Source organism: Molothrus aeneus, chromosome 1, assembly GCF_037042795.1.
Source record: "Molothrus aeneus isolate 106 chromosome 1, BPBGC_Maene_1.0, whole genome shotgun sequence".
Lineage (NCBI taxonomy): Eukaryota > Metazoa > Chordata > Aves > Passeriformes > Icteridae > Molothrus > Molothrus aeneus.
In genome coordinates, this window is record NC_089646.1 from 48,120,720 (window position 1) to 48,142,825 (window position 22,106).

A 22,106-nucleotide genomic window follows, 5' to 3' on the forward strand; every position below is an offset into this window, starting at 1 on the left:
TTATGACTTCCTGATAGTGTCTCTGCTTAATACATCACATTCTATCAGGGAAAACTTCAGATATTCCCAGTTTGTTTCAAACCAGCTCTGATTTTCAGCCTCAATTTCTAATTGCTGCATAGCAGAGATAGTATCTGGGGCTTAGGAATTAACCCATGGCACAGGAATCAATTGAATTGCAAAGAGACAAGTTGAAAATAATCTCTCCTCCTAGGAGCCAAACTATTTCCTGGTGTCAGCAATGAAAAGACTTTGAAATGAAAACTCAAACAAGTTTTTCAGGATGCAAGTGTATAGCTGACTGTATAGCTAACAATTTCTTGTGGAAACTTCAGCTTGACCACAGGAGGAATTTTATTAGGGTACAGGAGTAGAAATACATCTGGAAAAATAAGCAAGGTCAACAGGCTGAACAAGTAGAGCAAATTGGTGTTGTGGGAGGTTTGGGAGCCAAAGGCCATGAAGGAAGGGTAATGTTAGATGTGAAATAAGGGAAATGAAAAAGGAACAGGCACATCAGGGCCCACAGGAAACTACTGTACACCAGCTAGCAAGTCAAGGAGATGAAGAGAGAGAAAGTAGGTGTCTTTTGAAATCAAAGACTATCAACGCTGTAGGAGTTGCACAACACCATCATTTTAGAGGTGTTCCTACTGCGCCAGCAATGCTGTATAAACACTAAGTAGAACTCCTCAGAGTGGTGGATAAACTAACATACTCCCAAAGCACATTTACAGTCCCCAAAGCAGCTTTAGGCAAGCAATTGAATCTGAGAGTGTCTCTGCAAGGCACTTCTAGTGGATGTGTACTCTTTCTCAGGAGGGAAATATATGAGGCAGTCAGGCACTCTCCTAACAGGAACCATGCAGGAATAAAAACAGGCAGCTCAAAACAACAAAAATTCTCAGTAATGCAGCAGCAAAAATACTGCATTATAGAAACAAGGCTGAGCCAGCAGCAAAATCCTTTCCAAAAAGTGGCTAATTACATGCTTCACTGAATCCAATTTTTAAGACAGCATTTGCAACATGAACATGAAAAAATAAGAAAAACTTGAGAGATGTCAACTTGAGAAAGCTCTATTTCAACAGAATTTTTGTCCTCTTTCAAATGTTTCAGACTTCTTTAAAACATGTCTGACCTATTTGGAAGCACTAGCTACCTCTAACTCTCTAAACAGAATTTTCATAAGTATGAAGTAGCACAGTCCAGATCTTATCACATTTTAATGAGAAACAGTAAGCAATTTTCTTTTTATAAACAAAACCACTATTCAGCATCGTTTCTCCAGATAACATGCTCTTTATTCATTGCTTGAGATAGTCCTTGATTTCAGGGATTTATAGGGATTAATAAATACTATTGTATTGCATACTACCACAGTGTCTTTTTAAAGAGTTAATGTTAGATTCAGACAAAGGAGAAATATCCATTTAAAGAGCAAATCCCACAATCCCATCATATGGTATTATGTCCATACATATCAGCAGGCCTTTGCAAACCTATTAGAGCTTTGGCACCAATTTACTTCAAACAGAAAACAGATGATAACATGTATTAAAAGATCACTCTTGACTTTTACTGGAAATGATTGGTATGTCTACTGTTTTCTTGCTATACACAATCTTCTTTAAGCAGGGTTGAATAAGCATTTTTCTTTGGGAATTAAATCATCCCTGTGAACTCCAGACACTTGGAGACTTTTGTGACTATCCTCCCTTCCTATATGTGCTTGCTTGGTTTATGCTTGGCAAGCACTTGATTTCAATAAATTTCAAGAAAAGTTCTCTACAGAGACAGGTATTATTCAGCTGTATGCCTCTTCTTGTAGGGATGCAACACATAACCTCCTCTAACTACCTTTGAAATAACCTTGAAATAATGTAGGAAGTGGAGTGGGCAGGGGGCAGGAATGGGTTACACAAGTAAATCATGATGCTTTGTACATATTTTACTCCCAGCATGACCTCTCCTACAGCAGTAGTTTTAGTGGAAGCATCTTAACTCTCAGTACCCTGCCAACTCGGTCACCTCTCAAAGCATTTGATCTTCAAATCCTCCTTTCCACAAAAAAATACTGTCAGTTTTTGGTAGACTTGGATCAGGTCAGAAATTTCTGTATAATTACTTCTTCCTGAGTTTATGGTCATCCATTATGCATCTGACAAAAGCACAGGCTCATTTCTCTTCTCTTTGCAGGCCTAAGCAAAAAGGAATACTTGCAAAAAGTAGTATCTGAATATTTGACTCAGCAATAGAATAGAATAGAATATTTGACTCAGCAATGACAGACAAGACACCTGTACAGCTTTCTCCCAGACCTTCTACAGACTTATGTCATGTTTTAGGGTCATGTGGTTTGTCTGCCTAGAGTTTGCTGTTAATGATACCAGGATTTTCAACCTCCCCTCCAAAATCAACTGCAAACAGGACATAATTACTGTGAATAGACAACTGCAAAGATCTCCATGACAAGAGGAAGCCTTACCCGAATATAAGCATCCTGGTGATGTTTGGCAAAGTACAGCATGTTGTCAAGGGCCAGCATTCCAGGAGGGGTCTGCGTGAAATCCATTGCTGGGTTTACATGATTCTGAAAAAAAAGAGCAAGATCACTCAACGAGCAGCTTTACAAAAGCTATCAGTTCCCCAGTGTGGTGAGCACTGTGTTAGCGTGCTGTGTCAAAAAATGTTCAGCAACAGAGCTCTTTTTGCTGAGCAGAAAACTCTTAATAAGGAAATTGTCCATGCCTGGAAAAACTCTACAATTAAATGCAGCCACTATGAGTTTGGCATGTCAGTAATTCACTTCTGCAGCTGTGGAATGGAGTTTCCCAAAGGCTGAACCCTTTAGAAGCACAGACGCCCATGTTGTTCATGGAGATAGACTCCTTGGTGGTACTACAGACTAAAAGTGCATGAAAATACAGATAATTGAGCCAACAGACACCAAAACACCTATTTATACAGCTGTTATGGAATTATTTCAAATAAACCACAAAAAAGAGAAAAAAAACCCCTACCAGACTAAATAGCTGTATTAAGTCTATTGGATCTCCTGAATACAAAAGGACTCAGATAAAATTTTATATGAAAATAAACAGATTCATCTTGTGGAATTCAGGTACATTTTTTGTTACATTCTGAACCTATTAGTTTCATCTATGGAACTAATGAATAAGCATACCATATATAACTAGAACTCATTAGCTTCCACATGCACATACGTATTGCAGATGTTCAGTTTCACACACTACATGAAAAACTACAGGTGCCCAAAATATTTACTAACAGCTGATTTTTTGATTGGATGAAATGAAATGTACATTTGAATAAGCTCCATTTAGTTCATGGTTTAAACGTGAAAATTTGCCTGGCTACACCAAAGAAGCTGCTCAGAAGTCCCAAGAATATGTCTCCATCAAAAAATGCCCCCCTTCTGCAAAGCTCTTTTTATCACCTTTGCAATCTCTCCTTCTCTACTCATCATTCTGACACAGAAAGATACCCCTAGCTCCTTTGCAATGGCATTTCTATTCTGTGAGACCCAGCTGACAGGGACTTTAAAAGTGCATTTACTACCAGAAATCTGGCAAAGCTCAGCACAGGTTTCTACCATTACTGTGTTTCTGCAGTGTGCTCAGGGTTTGATCCACCTCCTTCACTGATAAAAGCATGGGTTTTATTACTTTTCCTTCTGTTGAGTCTGTCAGGCCATAAGGTGGTAGAAGTGAGTGATTCTACTTTTTTGCCCATTTTAGCTTCAGATGTATTATACGTTGGTTTTAGCCAGTCAATAATTCACAGTCACATAAAAGATTAAAAATAGTAGAAAGCAAAATTTATACGTTAGGTGCTTGCTGCAACTTCAAAAGTAGACAAATATATTATTCTGAAGATGGCATGCAGAACCTGTTGGTTGTACATTTCCAGATTAGGGCTGTTGGTGTACAAACAAAACAATCACGGGCTAATTAGGGAATCAAGAGGATGCCTGGAACCCTGGATTTTATACAGAAAGATCTATGTAATAAGTATTTAAGAAGGGTAGTTGTAGTTTAGGAAGGGAAAACAATGTCTTACTGAGTTGTAAGTTTCAAAAACTCCCCTTTAAATTTTTTTTTTCACTTTCATCCGCTCATCTGAATGACAGACAATAGCCTTTCATGACTATTTCCCCAACTCAACCTTTCATTTTCCACATTGATGCATTTATCATTCAGAACATTTAAAATCAGTACAAAACTGCTTCACACACATGATAAGCCCCACAGACTTCAGCTTCTGGGAAGAGAAAACTTCCCCTCCTACAATTTTCAAGCATTTCAAAAAGGGCATTTTAAGAGAGGCTGAGTCTCACAGACACACAAATGGCCTCCTCAAACAAGCATGAATATCTTACAGATCCTTCTCTGCATTTGAAACTACCTCCAATTTGGCCACAAAGTACAAGTCCTTAGGAACACCTCTTGATACTTTACTGTGTCATGAGGTCCATGAGGTCCATTTCCTTGGGAAAGCTACTGGGAACCATGGGAACACCAGTCAGCAGAGAACCCTACAGCACCAGTTTTACAAAAACTTATGGAAGTAGAACTACAGCACAGGGCTGAACGTGCACTCTTGTCTCCCATGCTATAGCACAGGTAGGGGACACTTGGATAAATACCTGACAAACACATAGGGTGTCAAGACCCAGCTACATTTCTCCAGCTATTAAAATACTACTACTAATTTCACTGGCATTTACAATGGTAAAATAAATGCAAGACACAAATAAAAAGCCTGACCTACAGTTGCTTGAATAGTTTTTTGCTTCATCCCATTCTAAATCAACAAACAAACAGAAAGGACATGAGGAATCTCATGACATTTAGTAAGGATGACTCATTTTGTCTCTTACCATCACTACTAGTTTTATGTTCAATCAGAAAAGCCATCTCTCCATCACTTTTATTTTATCTCCAAGTCAAGCCTATAAACCCAGCTATTTTCAGTTTGTTTCTGTTTTTCAAAAGTTTCTGTCTCATGGGATCCCAGTATAACTAGGGCTTGATCTTCAGCTCTGTTGATTTAAATAACTAGAAATACAAAAGCAGATAATAGCTGAGGATCCACAAGACAGTTCTGGCATGTGTGAGACAATACATTACCTTCAATTATTCTTGAAATTCAAAAGGAATGTCAGACACTTTGTTCCCTTCCTTCTTTCTCCTTCCCCCTAAAATCATCCTTTTCTTAACATGATAAATATTTGTGGTTGAAATATTAAGTTATTGAGAGTGGGTTTAGAAATGAGATACAAAGCTACATTTTTTAAAATGCTGTAGTGAATAATTCAGAAGTAGGCAAACACCCCACCTACAATATAATTTATTAAATATATGGAACACAGCACTTCAGGCATATTTATTCCATCCATTTAGTACAAAATCTATGGCATTTTTTGCTTTATGAAAAGCTAGGAGTAAGAAATACAAATGAAACAGATTTGTTACTTCCAATTTTTCAGATAATTTTTGGTTGTTTTCCACTAGGCTGAGTAATATCTTTGCATTTTTCAGCTTCAGCATCTATGTGGTATTTAACAGCTTATGCTCTTATGCCACACATGTTAACATACAAGAACATTCAAGAATTTCTTAGCCAACTCAATAGGATACTGTGGGAACAAAAGTTCATTGCTTTTGATAAGATGAAAACTCAAAATCACATTTGCTTATGCTATTAAAAAAAGAAATAGAAAAATATCACGTGGCATGTTTCACAATATGATAGCTTTTCTGGCTAAATCCCAGTGCAGTAATTACAGACAACCTAGCATTCTAATGCAGTTCTAGCTGTGTAAAGCTTTCTTCTGTACCCTGAATGGCTTCACTGTCTTACTCCTGGCAGCAGTCTCTGAGGGATGTATGGATTTCACTGCTAGGTACAGTCCTCACACCGAGGTGCCTGTTCACAGCAAGGGTGTACTGTCTGTAACTGCTAATGGAATAAGGAACATTTACTCCTTATATTATTCCTAACAACAGTATTTTCCACATGAACACGCTGAAGCACAGGAACTATTTATTTCCCTGCATTTCTAGGTGATTAACATACAAATTTATTTCTGTCTTGACAGGTATTGATAGCTTATCACAGATTTTGCACCGGTGCTGTGCACAGCAGCCATGTAAATCAGTTGCCAAATCATGCTAGTCTGTCCTGAAAGCAGTATGGAGTAGGTGCTAGACCCAATAATAGTTTTCCCAATCCCAAAGCAGCTCAGGTGAATCCCTATTCTGCATGCCTCACTTCCGTAAGGGGCATAACAGAAATACATCAGAAGTTTTCAGGGAAGAGTCAGGACTGTAAAAGAACAGATGATAGAACAACCTCCAAATGTCGCAAGAATCCAATTTTAATGGTGTCTTTCTAAAATGAACCCTCTCAAACTGGTCATATTTCTTTTTTTTTAACAGAAAAAGGAACAATCTGTCTACCAAGGTAACACCGGGGACAGCAATTTCCCTCTTCCATCTTCAATTACTCGCTTACTCATTTTCTTCATCCTTTTAAATCTAACTCACTGTTCTGTGGGCTGGGAAGGAAAGCAATTACCAACCTGATTCTACAGCACCTCTGCAAAACCTTCCCCAGATCAAACTGGGAAATCATAGTAGTAAATACGTGGATGTTTGTTCCTCGGAACTCAGGACAAGAAGAGTGGGAACTTTTAAAGTGAGATTTAAGGTGAATTATGAATTGAGAAACTTATGCTAAAAGTATCAACGAGCACAGAGACTCACCATTTACCCCTTCCCAAAATAAACTTTAAGTTTTACAGGCAAAATGTTCCCATCTGTTCATTTACACAAGAATTACAAATAAGGAAAAATACTGCATTAAACCAACATTTGTGAAGAGGTAGTCAGCTAAAATTCTTAATGAGGAAATATTTTTGTCTTTTTATTTAACAGCACTGTATTCAAAGAGATGATGATGTTGCACACCACTGCCATCATCACACTTAATGAGATATAATAGTGACTTGGGAATTTTCAGCCTCTGTGTAATCAATGGAAGCAAGAACTAGTAGATTTGTTTTTCTCTTGATAACTACTTAAATATGCAAATGTGATTTTTTTTCTTCCAAAGCCTATTTTTTTTAATTTACAACAGAATTCAGTGATAGAATGAAAATTATCAGGAGGATTCCTGAATTTAAAAAAACAAACCTACAAACAAAACCACAAAAAACCCCACACTCTAATGCAACTAAGGAGCATCCAAAGCTCAGTAACTGCTATATATTTGAAAGAATATGAAGAAAATAATTTAAGATACTTTCAGTGCAAGTCATTTAAATCAGATTCCCATTATTCCACCACATAAAAAGAACTCCAATATATTTCTACTGGATATAATATTCACGGAAAATTAAAAATTATATCTGCATACAGTGATGGTGATTTTTCCTTAAACTCATTTCTAGGTCTTTTTAGCTTTGTGTTTTGGCAAATAGTAGTCCATTTCTACTAGCAGGTAGAAATTTTGAGGTTTGTTTTTCTTTTTTTTGTTGTTATTGGTGTGACAGCTTTGGGATACATATTAGTAGACTACAAATATTATCCTCCAAGAATGAAACATGTTCCTATCTAGGTAATGTGTTAATCAACAGACCTCCTGGATCAAGTTTGACCTCACCTCAAATCCAACCCTTTCAACAGCAAAGAAATTTTAAGTACAATCTGCACATCATTTGCCCAACAAAAGATAAAAAAGCAGTAATTTGACTACTGTATATCCTTAACTCATTGAGCTAATATGTAAACTAATGTAAAGAACAATAGAGTTCAATGTCTGTCACCACCAGAAATCTGTCCCAGGTATGTAAAGATGCTTTAGTGATAAAACTTGTAAAAATCTGAATGTTAAGGAGGTGCAATTAAATCACCTAAAAATCACTAAATAGACCATAACAGGCATGTCAAAAGCACTACATATTTTCAATCATGAATAAATTACACATTATAAAGCAAGACAAAAAGCTTTTGCATATTTCTTTGTATTTTACACATGCCTATATTATGTGGAGCTAATGGTTCTGATTCCAAAATCTTAAACCCTACAGTCTGCCAATAATTTGAAAGCCTAGAAGATTCCAAAATGACTGCTTTAGCTCAGATGATCACATTTTGTCCAATGCATAAAAACTGTGAGCCACCTTTCAGGTTTTATTTCAGTTACTAAGGGCAGATTTTAAAGTTAGATGCATTTTTAGCACTTCACAGATTATTGACTTCTTATGACTGAAGTAATGTTTACCGGGCAAATGTAGTTATTAAGTAGTAACACGTCATATACTCTTTCAGGGATATATAGAATGAATCAATGGGTTGTGGTCATTTCAATTAAATTTTTTCAGCATGGAAAATTACTTTCAGATATCTCACCATATCCACTAAGTTTACAGAAAAATGGAAGAAGCAGTCAAACATCCAGTTGCAGATATAGTTGGGACTGGGTCAAAAAACTAAAAGCCATACTAGTTTATTTACTGAGATTACAAGATCATTTTACAGCCAGACCCTGCCAGGTTTCCTGTCTACCCTGACTTTTTGGGCAAAGTCAATCCACTTTAGATTAAACGGCTGCTGGATGAGATGTAAGCTGATCCAGATGGCTTTCACTGCAGGGAATTAGGGACCCTTCCCATGAGACCTTCTAGAGGCTCAGCTGCAAGAGTGTGAAGCAGGTGTCCCTTCAGCCAGGACTGCTGGAGAGCAACCAAGAGCTACAGCTTCTCAGAAAGCTCTAGCTCTTACAAAATCACAATGGAATATATTTCCCACGTCCTGGCCAGCAAGCCACTTTTGTACTGTTTGAACCACAACACTCATGAAGTACACTGGGAAGAGCTGGCACACAGTACCCCCAACCTCAAAAGAACTACTGTTATAAATATGGGCTTTTTTTATGACTTTGGAATGTGTTGGGAGATGATTGCTTTAATGTTACCAATGTCATTAAAGCAGTTTTCCCTCTCTATACAGATAGAAACTAAGGCAAGAATTCTCATCCTTGCCCTGCAGGAGAAATATCAAGCTAACAAGAAGACAGTTACGTGAGAAAAAAGTGTGAACAGTGCTAGCCGGAACAGCAAGCCAAAGAAATTAAACCATCTACGCTTGAATACTGCAAATGTACACGGATTAAATGTTTGCGACTAGACAGAAGTCATACCCACAAGACCCAAAATCTACCTCAGCACTTTTATCTCTGTGACTCCTATTATATGTGTCAATTAGTTAGACTTAGTGTTCCTAAGTCAAATTTTGTCATGAAAAGCTTTTTTTGAGTTTGGGAAAATTTAATGCCTCTTAGGTAAGGTAGACTTCTGACTTCCACTCATTATTTAAGCATAATGGCTCCATAATTCAGGAGAAATTCAGAGCTCTTTAACAAACATTTTTTAGAAAACTTAAGGAAAAGATGCAAAATAGTTAATGAGTGTACATATATATTTTAGCATAAGCTCCAAACAAATGAGTTACATTGCCTATCAATAAGGAAAAAATAAGAATCTCTATACCTTTTTATTAAGTAAAATGAAAAGTTCAAAACCAAATTGTGCCAAATCTTGGGCTGCTTGGATTGGAATTTTCTAAGCCTTAGACTACCATGAGAGCATATATTTGATTGTTTTAGTTACACTCTGGGCAGTTTTATCTAAACTTTTTGACATAACAGTTGCTTCTGAAATTTAAGGTGCAAAACAACTTTCAGTTATATTCCCTTTTAAAGAAAAAATACTTAAATTATAAGCAATAAAGTAAAATCAAAGTCAGTCAAATAAAAATAGAAGATTATTTCCTGAGGATGTGCATCTACAGGGAGGCCACACATGAAGCAGCCGGTTTATTGCTGCAGTGGCCTCTCTCCTATGTCATCACTGACGAGTAAAATTCTGAAGAGTAAAATTCTGAATTCCTTCCTGCTGCAGCAACTATCATCTCCAGTAAAGGATATGATGCTTGTGTACTATGGTAGGCACAACCACAGAACAAGAAGATTGCCACTCCATTCGTGCAGTGAATTATAGTCTTGGAATTTCATGACCACCAATGGTAGTGGTGGCTGGGGACATGCCTGCATCTCTACAATCCATGCTGCTTTGAGAACAGTGAGCTTGGAAAGGAACCTGAACTCAATGCCAAGCATCACAAGGTAAGCTGGGATAGATCCTGCTCTCCCCTTTAGATATTTATGTAGAAAAGTTTTGTGATTTTCCTTTTCAAGCAAGCTGGCTTAAACCTCTGTCATGTGCAAAAGGAAAGGCCCAGGCTGTGTTGAGTTCAAATACAGTGTAGAGAAGTCAGCCCTATGTCTGAGAAAACCCCAGTTCAAAATGAATCATCCCTGTGAATCTACTGGCTGCTTGGCAGCAACATACAACAGCTGTCCAAATTTAAAATGGAAAATTCTATCCCAGAGCTCTGGAAAACAGAACTGGAATGGCATTTGCAGCCAGGCATACGGACCTGCAGAGCTGGGTGAAAAAGCCAGCTACCATTTAGGAGCTCTGTGGTTCACCCACTGACATGTCTATTACCTGTGACCAGGTCAAGCTTCTAATAATTGCAGAGGATAAGATGAAAACTAATCTACAGCAAAGGAGCTGTCAACATATGTGATATTTTAGCTACCTTTGGATGGACATTCCCAAGTACAAAATTACCAGCTCTACAGTCAAATCTTTCCCCTGCTGGAGGAAAGCAGCCCGGCTCTGCAGATGTCAGGAACCGGTTTGGAATACAAGACCAATCCCTCCTAAAACCTTTGAGTCCATATTCTGCCTTAAATCAGCAATAACCTAGGCCCATCCTGTAGGATACCCTCAGCTGTCCTCAATTGTGCTATTTTCAGAGTCCCCCGTCGTGGGGAGGAATGATGACTCTGACTCCATGTTCATAGAAGGCTAATTTATTTTATGATATTATATTATATATTAAAGAATACTATACTAAAACTATACTAAAGAATAGAGAATGGATACTTACAGAAGGCTTAACAAGATACTAATGAAAAACCCGTGACTCTCCAGAGTCCTGACACAGTTGGACTGAGATTGGTCATTAAGTAAAAACAATGCTCATGTTGGATAAACAATCTCCAACCACATTCCAAAGTAGCAAAAGACGGGAGAAGCAATCACATAATTATTGTTTTCACTTTTCTCTGAGGCTTCTCAGCTTCCCAGGAGAAGAAATCCTGGTGAATGGATTTTTCAGAAAATATGATGGTGACACTCAATAGCAAGGTAATAAAAAAAATATACAACCAAAAAAATCCCCCAAACAAATCACAAAGATTAAAACCCACTGGATCCATTCACTAGAGAATTTCACTTCCCTTGAACTTCAGTTCCATTTTTCTTTGCCTCCCTCTCCAGGAATGTGAAGCTCTTCTGACTAGAGTTGGGCTCTGCAAAATGCTGATATGTGTTGCATGTCTGGGTACTGTTCTGCTCTGCCTTCATTCTCCTCCAGACAAATGTCACAAAGAGGATGCAGCTGCGCCAAAATATAGGGAGATTTTTTCAAAAATATAAAGAATTTTTAAAAGAAGACATATGTCTACTATTCTACAATTTTATGTGGGGGCTGTGTAACACGTGGAATACATTTATTTAACTACCAAAATATTCAGAATTCAGATATGAAGGTGTTTTTAATTTGGGGAAATAAATGGGTTATTTAAAAATAAGGTGCCTTTCTCCCCTTGTCTTTGAATTTATTCTCAGGCCTCAGTTAATGAAATCTCATATTGCAAAAGAATGTTTGTAACTCTTTGTAACTGAAGAAAATCAAAATATTTTGTGCGCTATGCTATTTACCATCATTTAAATATTACCATATGCAAAAAAACCCCATGAGGAATGAGACAAGGAGGAAAAAAGCAAAATGCACATGTAAGTAACACACATATCTGTTTGCATGCAATAATACATTGAAAATTTTCATAAACTTAAGTAAAATATTTGCTGTAATTAACATTAAATTGAATTTACACAGTTTTACAAAACTATCATCATTTAATACCAAGCAAGGGTTTGTCTAGAATCATCTGTCCAAGCCAAGTCTTGTGAAACAGATGAAGTCAACACAACAAAAGAATTGAGATGCCGTTATATCTGACCGGTTTTGTGGGGGATGGTTCTCTGTGGGTTTTTTTGTGTGCAAATTCTGAGACATGTGGTACATAATATTCAGAGAAAGACATGCAAGGTCCATCCATCTCCCACTGAAGGAGTCAGAAAATAATTCTTCTGTTAAGAAATAAACTATTCAGCCCAACTACATTCAAATCCATGGAGCTTGCCTGCCCCCACGAGTTCACAACTGGGATGTACATGGCAAAGAAAAGTATTCAGTGAAACCATAGATAGTATATACATATAAGAGAAAAAAAGAAAAAAACCCCAGAAATGTAGTACTCCATTGTGACTAACTTTAAATTAGCACATTTACATTTGTTAGTGGATTTTCTGCAAGAGAAGCATGCTCTTTCAAATCACAAAGATTTATAATACTTTTATTTTACAAGTTTGCAATTGAAAATACTGGAAAAGGTATAAATACTAAAATACCAACCTTTTATTCTCCCTTCTCGAAGCAGCTATCTTAATTAAGCAACTGATTTAAAGGATAATTCCTTCAACTAATACTTATAATAAGCACAAAATTGTGAATTAAAAAATAAAACCACAAAAGAAACTATTTATACAGAGTCACATAGACACACAATCATAGATATTTCATTCTGGTTAGTCTTAACTTCATTGTTGAAGTGATACTGAAAAGTCAAAGAAGCTCAGTGGCCCATCAAGATTTTTTCCCCTTTCTTTTAAATCTGTTCTCTTTTGGAATGACTAAAGCTAAGAGGAATTCAGCTGCACATGGTAAAAGGCTGGTTTATTAATTTTACCAAGGTTCAAGTTGCTAGATACCCATAGCTCCAGACAAGTAGTCCTGGGAAATCACATGCAGCTGCATGGTAAACAACAATGGCAGCTTTAACAGATGGATTTTGTGGTGTCTCTTACTGGTCACTATAAAGATGCATCTGACCCAGGGATCTCATCCTGTATCAGCTCAGATGAACAGCACCAAGTTTATACAAAATCAGTAATTCTCTACTGAACAGATGTCATCAGGTCTGCCTTTCCTGGTTACAACATAACCCATTTTTCTTAATAAGAAAAAGTTCTTCAAATTGTCTCCAAGTCATTTAAAACCTCATGTCTCCAAACAGCAGTAATTCTCTTGCAGTCTTCTGTTAGCACTAGGATCCACAGACAGCAGTCTGACAATGAAGAAAAATTGCACTGTCTTTGGGATTTACAGATAATTCTCAGGGTTTTTTGTCATTCTTGCATATTTATTCCACACTGCAATCACACTTGGTTGAGAAGATGTGATGTCCTCCAACAGCATCTGCCCCTGTGGCCAGAGGAGATCACCCCTCTCTCTTGGCAGGGGTCGCATCCTCACTCACACGTGGGGCAACTGTGGAATCCTTTGAATCCTTCAAGGAAATCCCCAGGGGCTTGCCTTGGAAGAATATACCACAAAGTCTCCACCTAGGCTGAAAGAGAAGACTTCCCCCATGGAGCCTTGCATCCACCCCAGTTCCTTTCCCCATATGTCCCAAATTCTCCTTTCCCTGTTTCCTCATTGGTTGTGGTATCCCTGGTGGCTGGCCCTATCTTCCCAGTGGGCCAATGCCCTTTGCCCTGCCCTTGTGCCCTCAGACCACTGGCCACTGACCCCTACTTAACCCTGTGCACAGCGTGTGGTTTGAGGTTTTGTTCTTGATTTCCCTTTGGCATGCTGGAATAAACCTTCACTGGAATTTATCATACAAAAGGTCCTTCTGCCTCTCTTTACTGAGCTAGCCATGGCAAGTGTGGTGTGAGGGCTTGACTGCTTTGCTTGAATACGTGGACCCAAGTGGCTTTTCCACAGGAGATGCTTATTGGGAAATAGGTAGCAGCATCCACCATCTAAACCCCGTGCTGCTACAGGCAACCAAGCTGCCCCTCTGCTTGTGCCTAGCAGGCATCTGCCCACACATCCTGGCACTGCTCAGAGCGGTCCAGGGGCTCAACAAAGAGATTTGTGGTTCAACCACTAACTCTGGGACCTACCCTGCTCCAAGTTATACCAGAGGAGATGTCTCCCACCACCACACACTGACTTGAACATCTCAGCACAGCAAAGTGTCAGTGTGAGGAGCGCACCTTTGCCGAGTTGCAAACCTCAAGGCAGTGCTCCATTCTACCTGCAGGAATCCTCTTTTCAGCACAGCCCTGCTTTTCCACAGCCTAGCACCAAACACATGCCATAGCAGGGAGCCATTAAATGCTTTGCTTATGGCAAACAGTAGCTTAGAACTATGAAAGTCTGCTTATGGGAAAGATCACAACAGGTCACACACCGATGAGTTCCTAACAGCCCCAAACATGAAAATATAATTGAGGGATTTCTGGATTTCTGCCTCTCAGGTTTGAAAAGAGATTGATGCTTTGATGCCAATTCTCACATTTGCAGAATGTAGCCTGAGTTGGAATCAAATGTAAGTTTTTCTGATTAGATCTATAACTACACTTACAACATCCTGTATTTTAGAGATTTGTAGAAACTCCTGGCAGATTAAAAAACAAACAAACATAAAGCATCAACAAACAAACAAAACAAAACCAAAAAACCCCTACCAAAACTAAAAGTCCCAGGCTGCAAGAAAGTGTCCCTGCCACAGAACCTACACAAGGCTGAAAAACACTCAGAACACAGGAACAAACTGTTATTTTGGGGAGGATAAAATATCTCACCAGTAAGTGCCAAAAAGGAGAACATTTACAGTGCACTGTATAGCAAATCATAACATGCAAGGCAAATTAAGTAACCCACAGAGGTCTCATTTAGCCTAAGCATCAAAAATCTGCTGGCATTCAACTGAGAAATGGGAATTTACAGCCAGAGCAGTTATTTCTACTGTTTCTAAGGCTGAAAAAATTGTGTCCATGAAAGTGAGGTGTTGAAAAACTTTGGTGAGCAACTGACATCTGGTGTGATACTGGTGCCCTCTGCTGTCAAATATTACACCTCAGTTATCAGCTTTCTTTAAAATGAGATTCCAATGTACTCCAAATAATATCAAGACATATACAGCAGGGAAACCAAGTATTTCTATCTGTAGGTGAATTATAAAGAAAAGCAATCCTGACAGACATTCAGTATTACTGTAAAGAGAAGATCTAAGTACTCTGTTAGAAAACATTCTGTGGGCTTTCTACATTGAGCTCCATATTGTAAAATAATCTAAAAGATTCATCTAATAAATTAAAACAATCCTTTGTTTTTCAACAAGCAAAGTGAAGACTTCAACTAGTGAAATGGAGCCTTTGTGGATTTGGTTTTGGTTTTCAAGTTTATTTATAAAAAATAAACTAAAAAGTCAATTTTCAGACTGAATTATCTCCATATAGATTCAGAAAAATTAACTGTAGAATTAACAGCTGGCTAGCAGATTGCAAATCCTCCAAATGTCAGTATAGACTAATAAAATCATTAGTTACATCTTTACTGTCATCATCACTTCATTTATATATCCTTACTCTTCCATTTTTTTCTTTTTTTGTACTTCATGTATTTTGTTCACCTTTCTCACACAGCCTTCAGCACCTTTCTTGTGTTGCTCTGCCTGAGATCTATCAAGCAGCAATGTTCACAGAAACATCAGGAAAGCAAGATGTCAAAAGCAAAGGCAAAACTTGAGAAAAATATCTAAATTACTGGTAAATCTGATTGTGCCACCTGCACAACTTGTCTATCACTTTCCATTTTTAAACTTGAATTTCAGATACTTTAAAATTATTTTAAGTGTCAGAACAGAATACCTAGCATTTTCTTTCTGTGCAAAAGCCTTAGCAAGTTTTAGCAATTATTTGACCATTTTTAGGAATGTTTTATTAATCACTGCATTGTTCTAACTAAATCAATTTTTATGTAATTGTTTGTCAAAATCCAAGCCCACTCATTCTATGCAAGGAAAACTGCTCTTGAAATTCCTTTTGAACATGGGCTGTATTTGGCTGTATTATAAATGCTTAGGATTAACTGAATTTAACAAATCTCTTTGGAAGACTTTTTCTGAAGATGTTGCCTCTCCTGAGCATTCCCTGGCCACACCTTCCAGGCTTAGAGAAAAAAAAGCAAGCCAGGAGTGGAGTGGAAAGAGAGGGTAAGTGGATGGGTACAGAGAATAGTGAGAGGTGAGTGTCAAAGTCAGGAATTTGTGAGTGAAAAGGCTTAGAAGAAGTGCAGGAGTGCTAGGGCACAAAGCAAGATGGTGCACACAATGTTAATAAAATTCACAAGCATTTCAAACATTCACATCAGCTTAGATGTTTTCACTGTTTTAAGGTTAGTATTATTTGAGGTCCTGGGCTGTTATTCCCAATGATTACATCATGTTCTTGTGATACTCCTGTACACAGCAAGAGGATTACACAGGTAAATGTTACTCTGTGAAAATAAAAATTACAGAACTCATCCTCAAGATGTGTTTTGTCTCAAGCACTTCCAAATAAGTATTTATGAATGTAAATACAGTCATATGAAACTTCAACTTTGCCTCTTTACTTAAAAGAACATCAAATACTGACAGTGACAATCACTATTACAACTACACTCTTCCTTAACACCAAGAAATAAATATGCATGATTAGTTTTCATCTTCCAAAACTGACCTGGAAGAATAAATCAGTAATGGCTTATTTATAAGATAGCTACCAAAAGATTTTAGCTTCAAAACGAAATGACAGGAGAATGAGGCTCGCAAAGAGCGGAGAAGAGCAACCTCTGGTGGCCGTAAAGGTAAAAATGAGAGAAGAAATCCTATGTACAGTCCTGTCTTATCCCACTGGTCCAACATTAGGGGAATTTCAGTGCCAAAGGGCAGAACATGGGGGTTTTTTACCTGGACATACCATCTGCAAATTTAACTCTGCTAAATAAAAGGATACTCAAATCTTATGAAAACTATGTATTACAATGAAAGGAGAGGAGAAGAAGAATCACCTTTCTGGCAGAGGTTCATCCATGCTGTAATACATGGATTTTGCTGTGCTGAAAGGTGCTTAATTATTAGCTGCCACTACTAAATGACAAAGGTTTTACTTTAGAAGGAGCCATATTTACATAAAGAAATATGGCAACTGACCTGAAGGTCTGACAAAACAAAAGCTCAGCAAAACAAAATCTGTTCAGAGTTGGGTTTTTTCCACAGCAACGAGTGATTTCACAAGTTTTGAAATAGTAGATAGAGAAAAAGAGGGTTGTAGGAGTAGGAAGAGTGGAGGTGGATGGAAAACTACTAATAGCTTTCAGTAGTACAGACAATCTGTCATCTATGCTGCTCTGCCATTAAGCCAGTGATTAAATCTTATCAATCTAAAATTTAAAAAGGATCAGGTCTAAATTTTAAAAGGATCAGATCTAGTTTGACACATATGCAGCATTGTTCTAAAAATGTTCCTCTGCCACTGTCAAAGCCAACAGGAAAATCTAAATGTAAGGATTTGTTGCTTTTATTATAGTCGAAAAGCTTTCCCAAAGGATAAAAACCTACAATCACTGCAGAGCATCATCTACCAAAAGAAATAACAGGGAGATGAGAACTAAATAGCTGCAGACAGCAGCTCACAGTCTTTGTGATGAGTTTTTCAGCATTTTAGACCAGTTCCAGATTTCAGTCTCAAATCACAAAATCTCAGCTTTCTGTTCAGGGCTTTCATGTTCCTATAACTCATAACATTGTAAGACTTCAAATATTCAGGCCTTCTTTTTTTTAGGAAGAAAAAGGATGACCATCTTTGGCTCTTCAACAAGAATAGCTAAGTAAATGCATCACATGGTGTTTGCTTCTGTCCATCTCCCTCTCACCCACTCTCCTAGGAAAATTTTATCCTCCCTAGCCAGGCAAACTGGTACCATTAATCCAGATGACCAGCTGGAACAAGGGGGCTTCAGAGATCCAGCTGTCATTTGTAACTCCATAGAATTTAAGGACTAGTCATACTCCTGCAGGGTTTGCCATCCCAACTCCATCCCAGTGTTGCCCTGTGTTAACCTTTTAGAGCCCAACTCAACTGTGGATGAGTGGTAGTCAACTTTAGACCATCACACAACAACCTAATTCTTTATCTACTCACTTTCTATCACTGCAAATCTGAACAGTTTTTGAATATGCACACATCATCACCAGTAAACCTGAGACTCAAATCTTCAGTCAAATAATTTATCATGAATAGTAGGCTTCAGTATATCAACAGTTGAAGCTAAATTGTTCAAAACTAGGTTGCAACTATTTCACAGCCTAGAATGACAAGCAAAAGGTAGCACCCTATCTTTAGAAAAAAAATAATCAAACTGTGGTTGAACTATTCAAGTCAGAACCCCACACCTAATGGCAACAAAAAAAAATAAAGAAGAAAAACATTTTGCCTATAGATCAGTTAAGAGGTGGTAAGAGGTGGGGCTCATTGTGCTGACTATTATTGCAATGGCCAACACTTCCTATTTCTAGGTACTGTTCCTAGTTTTTAATGTCTTGGACAGCATTTATTAGTCAAGTGAAATTTTCACACTGAGACAAAGATGAATATTTGGTCCATGTGCTTAAACCTAGTCCATCCATTTCTGAAAATAAAACACAGGAAAAATGCAATTTGTGTCTGTCTTTAGAAAGTCCTGACAACTTTCAGTGCAAAAGTTAGAAATGGCTGAGCAGGCTTCATACTGATGGAGGAGCAAACAGGGTGAGAGGAGGAGGTGGAGAGAGGGACACTAGGGAAAATCCAGAGGAGAGCCATCTCACAAGGAGGGAGTGAGGATGTAAAAAAGGAAATTCAGGGAGAATGAATGAATGAATGAATGAATGAATGAATGAATGAATGAATGAATGAATGAATGAATGAATGAATGAATGAATGAATGAATGACAATGAGTGATCAGACATGCTGGAAGGAGATAGATCCAGCTGGATATCAAAATGGAACAAAGAGCCCAAGGGGACTGGGAACTCAAAACCAAAGACTAGGGAAAGAAATTGAAAGAGAAAGGCCAGAGAAGCTAAGAAGTTGGAAAGCAAGGCATGATAGTACAGCACAGGGAACCTCCAAACTACCAAAACTCAGTGAATAAACCCAGAAACAGCCTAAAGACAGAGTTAGCAAAACACAGAAAGGAGGTGTGGTGTGTCAGCCTTGGCAGCAGCCATGCACACACCCAACTGCTCGCCTACTCCCCTCTTCAACAGAGCAAGGGTGGGAAAAGGATGGAAAAGCTCACTGGGCGAGATAAGGATGGAGACTTTTCCATCACGGGCAAAACAGAATTGACTTCTGTAAAGTCAATTCAATTTGCTGCCAATTAAAACAGATTTGAAAAGTGAAAACAAACACTAAAACAACACCTTTCCCCCATGTTTTCCCAAAGCTTAAACTTAATCCTTCACTCTCAAATCCTGGGGCACAGCATAGAGGCAGGGACACAGAATGCCATGAAAATGTCAGAGGGGGAAAAGAAGCTCCCAAGTGAGCACAAGGAAATCACACACACCAGAGCTCTACTAGGTAGGTTGAAGAGGACAGTAATTAAAGGCTGGAGTCATTTGAGTTTGTGCCTCTTGCAGGTAATGATTACAAGGTATTAATTACATTATTCCAAATTATTTTCCCAATAACCTCCTTTCTGCAGAGTCAAGGGACTCCATCTGGAAAATATATCAGGATGTCAAGGAGGTTACTGTGGACAGTCAGCTAATAAGCTATTCTGAGACAATGAGAAGCACCACAGAAGAACCTATGAGAAAACTCTCAGTTCTTATCTTCAAAGTGCTACTTGGATACTGTGCTGTACAACAAGGAATTTTTGAAAAAGATAAAGATAAAAGACTTAAGATAAAGTAGATTAAAGATAAGTAGCTTAAGATAAAATTGAGTAGCTGCTCATCTGAGACATAAAGAAAAGAAAAAATACAAGTCTGAAAGAAATCTTAGAAGCTCCTCAGGCCTATATTTTGCCTAAGGCTAACTCTCAAATGTTTTTGAAGCTTTTTCCAAAACTTTTTGGACAAACCCTCCAAATTAGCACTGCTGGTGCTGCTTCTCCTTATATTAGAAAGTTTTTGCAATGTCTAACAAATCAACTATGTGGCCATTTAAGTCATCCATCTAATTATTCATGTCTTACTTACTTTGCTCTAAGCAACCTTGGTTGCTGGTGGTTTTTTTCTTTCACACAGTCCTCACACGCTTTGTTTCCTGGACCCACCATTGTGAAATACATAAAATGTAACATAATATTGATAATAAGGAAAATACATTCATTATTTTCATAATGAACTGACCTCCGTCTTTAAAGTTGTGGCAAATTTTGTCTCCACCATTGCAATTAAAAATCTCTACTAAAAAGGAATTGCCATCACTGCCTTTTACCTTACACATGGCCTCCTCCCTCTCAGCATTGGCACACACACTTGAGATTTCCACAGCATTTAGGCTGATTGGCTAAAAAGGCAATCTTTTTAAGTCAACTCTTCTAAGACATCTTCCTCATCACTGCAGGAGCTTCACCCTCTGCACACAACCTGCATTCAGTCAGTCCGCAAGCCACTGCAGAGTTTACTGAAATAATATAATGTTCTATATAATGTCTAAAAAATGCAAAAAATGGCCTCAACAGTTCATATGTTCTGAAAATATCTTTCCAGAGAGATCCTAGCTAAACATTCAACTTTTTTTGTGTCTACATTACACAGTCTCTCTTATCTTTTCCCACAGACAAGATACTTGCCTGCAGATGAAAGTCTTGCCAGGGGTCCTAAATGAACACCATTGCTCTTTGTATGACTGCGTAAAATAACATTATTTCTGTTTCTGTAATCCAAATTCTGTAATTTGTGAATGACATGGTGATTCTTCCATCACTGCTTCACATATTTGTTTCATCAGATTTCTTCAGCATATGTTAACTTTCTTAGGCCACCACCACAAATATCCCAAAAGTCAAGTCCGTGCCTGACTTTTAAAGAACATCCCACCATTCTCAACTTCCCTTTAAATTGTCACCTTCTATCAGACAGTTCCTTACTGATTTCCTATTTCCTTCATTAATCCACATTTAATTTTGCTACCCTAGCAAATTCCAGTATAGCACAGCAAAATTATGAAATAACTCACTTTCCATGTTGGCTTTTTTCATTTATACAAACCATTTATATTTAATTGAAGAAAATCAAAACAAAACAAACACAACAAAAATCCTCAGAAGCTCTACACACTGAAAACTTGAGAAAAACCCTTATAGGATGAGATTATTTGAGTTGTTTTTTCCAATATGTTAAGTTTCTTATCATTTGTTCACAGCTGCCTATAAACAAACACATTCATTTCAACATCTCAATGAAGTAGTGCTGTTTAAAGAAGTATGATGAAAATATACAGGATTATGAGGTTTCTTGTAACTATTTTCCACCTCAATTATAGGAATTAAGCTTACTCAAATACAAAGGGGAGTATTGAGTCTATTTAATGTGCAATTGACTCAGAAAATAATAAAGAATTCAGTAGGGTGGAGTGCATCCCAGATTTCCTAATTGGGTCATTTTTGTTGCATTCATCAGCATTTTAATAAATCTCACAACTGCCTCATCTGAAAATTTCTTTACTTGGTCATCACAACCATCTGGTGAGGTCCTGTGGTTGCTTTAGCTGAATGAAGGTTTCTAACTATGCAGTTTTACAAATTACATTGTAAGCTTCTGAAACGACTTCGTCTCTTTTTCACATTACATTTGTAGTGGGGCAAGGCTTTTTGATGTGGCTGAGAAAAATAAACAGAATTCTTGCATTTCCCATACAGAAGGAGAACAAGCAGTCCAGGAACAACTTAATAGCCAGACATGGTTTTACTCTCTCCCTTGAAATGAATATTTAATCAGCTCAAGAAATTGGCTTCCTGACCATCAGCACCAGTGGAATGATGACAGCATT

The 22,106-nt window shown here is 37.8% G+C and overlaps 1 protein-coding gene across 2 annotated transcripts in view; it reads right to left on the reverse strand.

The window, feature by feature from the left end:
• Positions 1–22,106, reverse strand: part of ELMO1 (engulfment and cell motility 1) — a 302,032-nt gene that overhangs the window by 159,019 nt on the left and 120,907 nt on the right. For both annotated transcript variants that reach the window (XM_066556588.1, XM_066556597.1), the window contains one exon: positions 2,489–2,593. In XM_066556588.1, the coding sequence (XP_066412685.1) occupies positions 2,489–2,593 (105 nt within the window). The remainder of the gene's footprint in view (positions 1–2,488; positions 2,594–22,106) is intronic.